General features: G+C 37.0%; 1 protein-coding gene across 1 annotated transcript in view; it reads left to right on the forward strand.

The window, feature by feature from the left end:
* Positions 1–2291: 2291 nt before the first annotated feature.
* The window catches only part of LOC145296248 (U-scoloptoxin(11)-Sa2a-like), a 26094-nt gene continuing 16949 nt past the window's right edge, over positions 2292–11436 (forward strand). The window contains exon 1 of the mRNA XM_080142460.1: positions 2292–2706. Coding sequence (XP_079998586.1) covers positions 2596–2706 — 111 coding nt within the window. The 5' untranslated portion in view covers positions 2292–2595. The remainder of the gene's footprint in view (positions 2707–11436) is intronic.

Raw genomic sequence — 11436 nt, forward strand, 5'->3', positions numbered from 1 at the left:
TTAGAAAGTGGATCTTGGGTTTACTTTCGAGAATCTCCTAACTCTCGCTTCCTTAGTGTTTGTACCTTAGTCCTCACATTCCATGAGCAATGTTCCTGACAATGGCGGAAGAATTTCTGTTTTCTGGGTTTAAATCTATCCATCTCACACTTTTTTTTTTTAGCTGTTTTTATCTTAAAGTAATATTTTTAGTTCATTACATCAAGCGACTTCATACCGTGTATAAAGCGATTTTCATAAAATAAAAAAACGGTAGGTTACCAGAATGGTGCCAAGAAGGATCTATACTAGTACTTTGTTAATCCTACATTTGAAAACCATGTAACACGTGTTCAGAGTATAATCATTGTGACACAGTTTGAATATTTCGTAAACATTATACATATATATATATATATATATATATATATATATATATATATATACATATATATATATATACTAGTCTACCCGTTCGCCCTTAAAGAGTAGAATGAAAAATGTTCAAAATAAAAAGCGATTTTGAGATTATATTGTCTTTTGTTTTTTATTATTTTTTTAAGTGATGAGTTAAAAAAAACTAAAACTCAGAAAGCCTACAAAGTACTACTGCAAGCACTAATCAAAATTCAGTAGGCCCTATTAAATGCACTACTAAAACCAAGTTTCTGCCTCCTTTTCTCCTCGAAAAAAACAGGCCTGAAAAAAATCGTCAGAATCCACAGAAGCGCTACTAAAAACAGTAAATATGGTTATAAATATGATTATAGTTATATATTGTATATTTATATTTAAATCATTTTTTTAACTCGACGGGGTTAAATTACATTTATTTGTAAGGAAAACACGTTAAAGTAAGTTAAAACAAAAAAAATCTTGTTGGCCTTGTGTATGCCTTGAATAGCAGCAGTTGCTTTTAATATCGAACTTAAGCAGACGAGTTTTTGAAACCAGAAGTCACAAACCAGATGGACCGTTTAAATGCCCAAGAAAGCAAACTGATCTGAGTTCTCACCTTGAGTTGAGCATATTGAGAAGTGATACACGAATTACCATTAGCATATAAGCGACGCTCTTTGTGTAAACAAATCGAGCGGAGGTATTTCGGACGATGTCAAAACACTCCCCAAGTTCGCAAGCTAGGCCTCACCATCGGATATAGTTTAAGGTCATGTCCAGGACTGCGTACATCTAGGACTAACTAAAACAATGTCACAGTCCGACAGTTAAAAGCTCATTGAAATGACCCAGTTTATGTCAGACTGATTGCCATGATCAGATCCTCGTTTGGTATTTTGACTAGAAACAACGTGTAGTATCTGTTCTAATGCTACACTTATTTTGCTCTCAGTCAATGAAGAAGAAATCCTTCTAGGCTGAGGTAATATTTATTTTTGTTCCCATCTTGAGCGCCCCTTTTTTGGAGAAGCTAGATTTTCTCCACATAAACTTTGTGTCCAATTTTGCCCTTGTGGGGAGATAAGTAAATTGGAACAAATGATAAACGAATACCCACTAATAACAGAGAAATTGATTATTCAAGTAGGTGGCTCAACAAGTGTTTGTTTAGTAACTTAAAGACGACCATACTGCATTCTATAGGGAAACAGGCTCACGATTCCAGATGGATTCCGACATTTGCGCAGACGGTGTACGCAATGGCCTCTTTTGTGAAAAATTAGAAAACACTGCCCCCCCACCCTCCATAGACGCCATGATGCAACGATGGGAAATGCTTCTCTATCTGAAAGAAAAAAGTTGTCATGTCAAAAAGTTAATGGACTCGCCTCTCTTTTTTTTTTTTTCTTTCTTTTCTGTACATTTTTTTTTTTTTTTCATTTTCTCACCGCTGCAGTATGCGTTTGCTTGTTTTCACAGTGTTCGCGGGCAGGGATGGGGGCATGGAGTGATTTGAGTCCCACATTTGAATGTTAGCTTTTTCTTCGCTCCCCCACCCCCTTCCAGTCCGCTTGTTATGATCACGCCCTCGGCCGTAATCGGTATTTTTGTAGGTGGAGTCATCGTTGAAGGAGACTACAAAATAACCAACCACATTCATCCGCCCGCGCCAACATTTACAATTACGGTATCCTCATTCACAAAAAATGTTTTTGCGTTTTTTTGTTTTGTTTTAGTTTTTTTTTTGGGGGGGGGGCGGCAATAAAATAGTAAAGAAAGTAAATATAAGAATGCAAAATTTGTAAATATGTCTGTAGGTTTTTCTCGTAAACATCCCTATACGCTAACCCTAACCCTAACCCGCTTACACCAAATAAGAAAAGTATTTAAAAACGGTTCGCTTGGAGCCTGGCTCAGCACATATCGTCGATATCTCCGAACAAGTACAGGTTGTCTCTCAGATTACAACCGAATACGAAATTCTGTTCACATCGAATCAAACGATTTTTATCACAGTAACGTCTCAGACAAATTCTTACATCGCTGCTACAAGTTGCTACATTTTTACAGCATTTTCATTTTTTTATATCTTGAAGATTCCCGAAAAACATCCTTGTATCTTTACCTGAAAACTTCAGATTCTTTTTTTACCATAGATTCTACTTCGATATTCTCCATAGTCTAATTTATTGCGAACTATTTCCGTGCCCGTCAAAAATGTTTCTTCGCGCCATCGAACGCAGCCTCTTGTGCATTCTTCTGCTGGTTGCCCATGGTTACGCAGCCAGAATCCGCCACCATATCAATCGACTCTCCAACATGGTTTTGGTAAGTCTTATTTTTTTATGTCACTTATTTATTTTTATTTTTTTTTTTTTTGTACTTTATTAAAAAAAATATACTGAATATCAAAATTAGTTACATATACAAAATACGGGCCGTGCTGAAACATTAATGTTATAGTATTTAGAAACCTATTCTTAACATGGAAAGGGGGGAGCATTTTAGAATTATTCTGTACTTCTCATTTGGCAATTTACGAAACAAAAGGTACTGTAAAACTTGAGTATAACTTTAAAATCATATCAAAATTATTTTTCACGTGATTCCTTTTACACTTGATATGACCTTAAACTATATCCAGTGGTGAGGCCCCAGCTTGCGGGCTTTGGGGAGTGTGAAGATACCCTTTAATTGGCATTGCTCCCAGGTCCACTCTGACCCGGAGTAGTAGTACCTGTTAGGGTCCCAGCTATGGGTTAAATAGAAACAGACTTAAAAACAACAAATATATTCTATTAAAAAATGTGTTCTTCAATCTATGTATTCGGCATTAAATAACCTGAAAAGGGTTGATATGCCGTAAAACAAAACCAACCAACCAACCTTTTACACTTACGTGTGCCGCTTACAACAGTAAAGAGCATTTAAAACATGAAAAGTCAATCGTTACTCTAGGCGTAGCAAGAAATTCAAAAGATGCGAGTTCAATTCCTGATCACAGCACTCTTTTGTTCATTTCTTTGGAATTAGGTATTGACTAAGTAAGTTACTTTCCGATTAAAAGAAATTTATAAACATTTACATATAGTATTTATTTAGTATTTATGAATTGGGTTCCAATTTGCTATATAACTTTACTAGCAGGCCGCCCGGTGTTGCCCGGCGTTTCCCGGTCGGAAAATACGCATAAATATTATATTTTAATTCATAAGACATGTGCATGCGAGTATTATGTTTTTATTCTAAACAGTTCACTTCTTGTAAGTAAAAAAAAAAAAATACTCGAGCTGAGATCGAAACCAAAACCTAACGACAGTGAGTCAAATACAATAATCATTAGACCAGCTTAACACGATCTTTAAAAAGTGTTTTCAAACCTACTTATTCTTAGCATAAGTAATTTGTCATGTGAACGATTCACGCATGCGCATTCATGAAATATTTGAGAAACAAATAAAAATCCAATGACGCCCACGTACCAATTTTTCAATTTTATCCCTTAGCAACCTTTTTCTCCGGATGAAAACTGATTAAAATATTTTTCACATATCTGAATACCCTATATATCAAATTTCAAGTCTGTTGATAAAAATTCCTTGAGTATATAGGTTGAGAAGTGTCGTCGCACACACGCACATTCTCACTTTTATTGATATATAGATATATGAGCTGTATCTATCCGACATTGTCAGCTTACTTTCAGTTTTGACTTGCTTTCGTCGTTATTGTTGTTGTTGTTTTTGGTGGTGCGTGGTGTACGAAAATTGTATTATTTTTAACTAGAAAAGTTCAATGTAATTATTACGTTTGTTCATTAATTTCTTATAAATGAACTCTATAAAACTAGGAATGATTGCTTAAAAATGTTAAAGCAATGTTTTCATGTCTTTTTATAAACTGATTGAACACGACTAGTTTCTCAATCCATCCTAACCCTGACCGTAACCCCTGCCCAACTGACAATCCTTAAAGCCGTCTTTTGTCGGGGTGACCTATGATCTGACTCAATCCAAGGATGTATACCCTCCAGGCATTACCTCCATTTTCTTAATGGTGATTATGATTGCAATTACGGTAAAAAGTACAAATAAGTTCCTAACTAACTCAATATATGTGTGTAGTTAGAAGGGGAAGATTATATTCTATAGATGAAGAATACTATACTCCTATTGTCACTGCTGATTTAGCATTATCAAATGAGGCTGGTGTTCAGATTAAATGAGGAAATCTTGTAATTGTAAAAATGTGTAAGGAATGTGTGCATGTAGTTCATTCTAAACAAAAACGTGCGTGTGATAGGTTTGGTATTCGACTGGTTGATAAAGTTACTACGATTTTTCATTCATAAATCGCAAACGTGCGAATAGCGTAAAAACATGTTGGGCATTTTCAATACCCATTGCGTTTAGAGAATTTGAATGATTTTCTATTTATTCCAACAAAACCACGTTCGACTCGCAATAAACGAATCTGAGTTTCTCGCTTTTATTTTACTACTTTGTTTTCAACTCCTGAAAATAGTAATACTGTACATTTAGGAATAAGCTGCTTTTTTAATTGATGATCTTAATAAAACTTTTTAAAAGTGACCGTTAAGTCACCCGTTAAGCTCGTGTTTGATTGTTTGAATCGGGGGGGGGGAAGTGAGTTTGTAGAGCTAGTTTTATTTTTTCTTTTAATACAAAAGCGAAAAGTGGTCTCTCTCTCTCTCTCTCTCTCTCTCTCTCTCTCTCTCTCTCTCTCTCTCTCTCTTACGCTCGCTATACGTTGAGAAATATCACTACTTGTGTTATTTCTTTTATGTCTATAATGAACTATTCGAATCTTGGGCTTTATAATTAGTGTTATTACTTTTGATTGTTATTAGGCATGGAGAGGAGGAGGGACGGGAACGAGAATAATAGAGTGAACAAGAGAAGATAAAATAACATACAGACAGAAACGTAGTAAAAGATTTGTAACTTGGTGAGTTAATTGCAAATTACATCTGATTAGAACAATCGAAACTTGTTTTTCAAACATGACTCAATATCAAAAAAGTAAAGAACATATTAACATGCATTTTGCATTAAAAAATACATATGAAAAAGACCTTAGAGAAACAAGCGTTGATTAACTCAGCTTTAGTCTAATAATAGCTGTGTGATTGGCATGAACATCACTTCTAAAATGGCGGATCATCCAAATTATCTAAAATTGTTATCCACCTCTCCTAAACACTAGCCCCGTCTTACAACAATCCATGCAATCATTCATTTACAAAAAACAAACTTTTAAAATTATGGATGATCATAACAGTCTGTAATGTGACTTCATCTCTCCTATACATCGACCCAGTCTAATAATACTAAACTAGCGGTGGCAGGTTTGGTGACAATGGCTAAGTGATTAACGACACGAACTGACTACCAGGGTATGCTAAGTTCAAATTCGGTTGGTTCCACAGAAACGATTTCATTTAGAGATGTTGCCAAACTTCATTTGGTTCCTTTCATTAGTACCCGATGTCTTAATAGAAAGATTTCTAACTGGAAAGATATCGGGGAAACGAATGCCAACAATAATCATCTGATTCATTAGAAATGGCAACGGTAATATCGACGTAGAATATAAAATATAAAATTAAATAAGCTAAAACATCGGTTTTCGTCTAATCGCCTAAGTTAAGCAACGTTGAGCCTGGCTTAAATGTTGAGCAACGTTGAGCCAGTACTTAAATGGGTGACAGTTTGAAAATCGTGGATGCCGTAAGTTTGGATGATGGAGCGAGAATAAAATAATTTCCTCGAATACTCTTGAGAAAGGTATGAATTTATCTCTCCCACCTTTTTAACTAGTAGTAAAATAATAGGGTAGACTGGTCTGCCAATTCTTAGCAAAGCAACTAGTTCAGAAGAAGGAAAACTCCGAAGCAACATCTGTCCTCCCGCACTTAATCTAGCATTTCTTCTAATGTTTGTTGCCACTAAGCTGAAGTCATACCGAATTGGGAGATTTGCAGTAAGAGATTGCGCAACAGTTGCTTAATAAACTCCTTGCAACTCAGACACATTTTATCGAGACAGAAGGAGACTATCATCAATATGCAATTGTATAAGTGTATTGTAGGTTGAGATAAGGTTGGGATAGTGTTAAAGTTAACATTCTGTAAAATCTGCTTCAATGGAGGCAGGCTTCCTCTACCAGGCTAGAAATTTCTCAAACCTGTTAGTATTTAGTACCTCTATAAAGGCACCATTCGCTCATGCATAGGGTATGGGTCGTTTTTTTTTGTTTGTTTTTTTTTGTTTTTTGTTTTGTTTTTGTTTTTTGTCTGTTTTGTTTTACTTTTGTTTTGTTTTTGTTGGTTTTTCATCTGTTTTTTTTTTTCCTCCGATTTTTACAAAAAAAGAAATTTCTAATGATTTCAGGTCCTAAATTTAATCAAATTGAATTTTAAAAACCCCAATTTAAATAAATCCGTTGCAAATTCAAAAATCGTCTGCTAAAATGTTGTGTCAAAAATATTTACAGATAAAAACATGTTTACTTGTTTCATGTGTTTGACATCTGTTATTAGCTTGATGTCAGCTTAATTAAATTTCCCACGAAAATTTTGTTTTGATTTTTTGCGTATTACACTGCGGGTAATTTTTGCTTTACCAACACCCACTAACCTATCACCAGCACATTCTTTTTTTTTTCACTCTCTCTCTCTTCCTCTTTCTCTCTTTCTCTCTTCCTCGCTTTCTCTCTTTCGCTGTACCGTGTGTGTATAAATATACGTCTGTGTGCGGCATAATCATGTTGATACACCGGTTCTCGTCAGTTCACTGAAGTTAAGTAACGTTGAGACTGGCTAGTACTAGATGGGTGACTATACGGGGATTCTAGGCGCTGTATGTGCTCTCCGCTTATCTCAGCATTATTTCTAGTCGTTCTGAACCTTTACTTGCCACTGGTATTTAATAATGCTGACTCAGGAGAGGTGTGGTTACAGATTGCGCAACTCTTGCTAGGAAAAAAATCCACGCGCAGGAACCATTACAATGTGTATCTATAGTCTGTCAAGACTGAAGGAAGCTTCCATATGTTTGTGATGATGATGATGATGATGATGATGATGATGATGATGATGATGATGATTTTATTCACATAAAATATATCACGTTTCAGAAAAGATCTACTAAGAAATGATCAGACTACACTAACAAAAATAAAGTAAATCGTGTATTATTTTAAGTATTTGTTGTGTTCAAAATAGTTTAGGAGTAAGAGAGTTGACTTCTTTACCAGTGGTTCAGTGTTGAATCCCAATCTCGTCATGGTTAGCCCCATTGATGAGTCTTGATACAGCGGAACAACGTTCTGTAGATAACTATATGTCTGTGTATGTGTAGTATGAACATTTTTATATTTGTGGTGGCTCTGTCTCTTTGATACGATAGAAAAAGCTCTATACTAAGATCTAATATAACTTTTTCGTGTGCAAGGAAGCAAATGGGGATATCAATTTTGAATGTGGTTTCTTTTATAATTATATCGTGAGGTCTTCGTTCGCGCTGGATGTCCGCAAATAGTAAAAACAACGTTTTACTTTGCTTTAGTTTTGATATGAACATTGAAAATTATAGAAATTACAAAAATAAAAAAATAATAGTACGTGGTTCGGGATTCTCATTCGATCACTGGCAACGCGGGAGTGTATGCTGGTAAAATATGCAAATAAAGATATCTTCGCGAGAAAATAATGATGAAAATGAAACCAATTAAGAAATATTTGCAATCGATACGTTGGAAAAGAAGTTGGATAAAATGTGATGGTGAAAGCAAAAACAATGTTTGTATACAAATGGCAAAAAAGGCGCTAAATTTCTTTTCAATCTTGGCTTGCAGAACTTAAAAATAAACCAACCACCTTTACCAAGCATAATGTAAATGCCCTTTGCGATAATGCAAATAAATTTCACAACAGTTTACTGCAGTTTTATGGATTACCTTAAATCTTTTTACAAATATTTTTCTTCATCTACGTGTCTAGCGTCAGGCGAAATTTCCACAAGCAAAATTTCTGTTCAAGAACTTCCAATCTATAAAACACATTGCGAAAGGACTGCTTCTCTGCAAATTACAGCATGGTTGTCTTTATATCCGATATCAACAGATTCATGTCATAAACCGTTTCAGTCAAATTTCTATTAATCATTTTCAATTTTGTCCGAAGATTCTTCGTTTTTCAATTAATAATTCCATCTTACTAGCTTGGGGCTACGAGTGGTTTTCGGCCTTGATAAGAAGTGATTAGCTAATTAAAAAAAAAAACAATAGAATGCTAGCGACTCCACGCGTCAGAAACACAGAAATTCGATCGGACGTGACAGTGCTGGTTGGCGCTAACTATGGACTCTGTTCTGTCCCAAGTTTTGATGTTACGCTACAAAATATGGATGTCGCAACATACACAAAGCATATGCAGAACAGAGATGGCAACAACTTACAAATAACACAATTACACAAAATACAGTTGAAGTTAAGATTATGATGCACATATCGTAAACAGAATCAAATTTGTTGCCTAGACCATGCCAACTTATAAAATATATTATAACCACAACAGAAACCGAAGCATTCAGCTTTACTCTTACTTATACCACGGGAATAAAAAAATAAAACTATATCTTGAATATATTTTGTAATGTATATAAGGTATATGTCTTTCTGTAATCGATGCTCATGTATCGTCTAGTGGTTAACGTTATAGGGTGTGTGTACGTGTCAATCTGTCACATGTATATTTAATAGTCTTTCTGCGTGTATGTGGGTGTTTTCATATATTCACGACAATATCGAACGGGACAATAACAGACAGTCTTTAACAATGATGAATAGTACTCTTGTCTGTTTGGCACCCGACAGGTCACATACATTATTCATTGTCTCCCTCTTTTCTGTCAATAGGCACCAGAAATTAAAGTATCTTCTTCCGAATGGAACACCCAAAAAGCAAACGAGACCACTGACTGGTTCAAAACTGCAATCGAAGCGCATGTTCCCATGCGGAAATTTTATAGTAAGCCCCACTCTCCCCAATGGTTTACGTCGACTTGTGCAACTGCCATTACTCAAAAGCAGCATGCATACCGTAGGTTTAACCGACATAAGTCCAATTCAAACAGACTGAAGTATATAGAAGCTAGAAGTAACGTTAAGAAAGAAATAGCGACAGCTAAGAGAGAATTTACAGAAACCACTAAAAAGCGCATCGAAGCACAAAAACTAGGAACTCGAGACTTCTGGAAAATCTACAACAGTGTAGTAAATAATGGGCAATCAACAATTCCCCCACTAACCAACAATCACGAGGTTGTCTCCTCAGCAACCGACAAGGCTAACATGCTTGCCAGTCGGTTATCCTCAAACTCCACACTGGACCCTTCCAACCACCCCCTACCTGACTTTCCTATGCGGACAGACGCCACACTAGACGATCTGAAAACCACCCCTGCTCAGGTGCATGCTATCATAAAAAACCTTGACACCTCAAAAGCATGTGGACCCGATCTTATCCCAGCTGTGCTATTAAAAAAGTGCTCAGCCGAAGTAGCTCCAGTTCTCTCCAAACTCTACAACAAATGTCTTAATGAAGCTTGCTTTCCGGGCTGTTGGAAAACTGCTTCTGTTGTACCAGTATTCAAGAATTCTGGCGAAAGGACAGACCCATCAAATTATCGCCCCATTAGCCTCCTCCCACTTTTTGCCAAAAATATTTGAGACCATAATTAACCATGCTCTAGTCCATCATCTTACAGATGCTAAACTACTGACTGACAAACAATATGGATTTAGACAAGCCCGTTCCACAGCAGACATCCTCACTGTGATCTCTGAACGTATATACCATTCACTGGACAAAGCGGGGGAAGGCAGAGCGGTAGCTCTAGATATATCTAAGGCTTTTGACAGGGTATGGCATGAGGGTCTCCTCAGTAAAATCAGATCATACGGTATCACTGGTAGAATACTTAACATAATTAAATCCTTCTTAGATAAGAGAAAAATCCAGGTAGTCCTCGACGGTCGCACATCTAAACAATATGATATAAATGCGGGAGTGCCCCAGGGTTCTATCCTTGGACCTCTATTGTTCCTGATATTCATAAATGACCTCCCCGACAACATTGCCTCTGAGATGGGTATATATGCTGATGACACTACACTCTATGGCAGACACGACAGGAAGACGAATGAACACATTTCTAAAGAAATGGCAGAAACACTAGAGGAAGACCTCCAATCTGTAGTGGAATGGGGACAAAAGTGGTTGGTCGCGTTCAATGCTGCCAAGACTAAACTAGTTTCATTCAATAATTACAAGAAACCCTCTCTACCACCCATAGCAATGGCCAACGACTCTTTATCTGAGAGTCCATCTTTCAAACTCCTTGGCCTAACGTTCACAGGAAACATGAGTTGGAACAATTACATTGAAGGCATTGCCAGGGCCGCTGCAAGAAAGGTAGGCTCTCTCTACCGTGCTAGACAACTACTAACACCCGAAAGTATCATGTACCTCTATAAGGCCACCATTCGCCCATGTATGGAGTATTGCTGCCACGTCTGGGCTGGTGCATCTGCTACTAGTCTCTCGCTCCTTGACAAGGTTCAAAAGAGAGTCGCAAACCTGATAGGCCCTGAACTGGCATCTAAGCTTCAGCCTCTGTCCCATCGACGAACTGTTGCATCCCTCTGCCTTTTCTACAAGTATTTTAGTGGTGAATGCTCTGACGAACTGCAATCACTTGTGCCCCCACGACGCGAGCACCCTCGACAAACCCGACAGGCTACTAGATCCCACCCCCACACTGTAGAGATCCCTAGATGTAAAAGATCTTTTTACTCCAATAGTTTCTTCCCCAGAACCGCAAGACTCTGGAATTCCATTCCAGGTCCCTGCTTCCCCAACAGTACTGACGTGCAGAAGTTCAAGTGTAACGTGAACCGACACCTTGCTGCCCAAATCCCTACATAGTACCCCAGTAGTTGTTTCCCCTGATAGTAGCCCCCTACACCAAAGTG

Source organism: Euprymna scolopes, chromosome 16, assembly GCF_053919585.1.
Source record: "Euprymna scolopes isolate OS-2025 chromosome 16, ASM5391958v1, whole genome shotgun sequence".
NCBI classification, from domain to species: Eukaryota; Metazoa; Mollusca; class Cephalopoda; order Sepiida; family Sepiolidae; genus Euprymna; species Euprymna scolopes.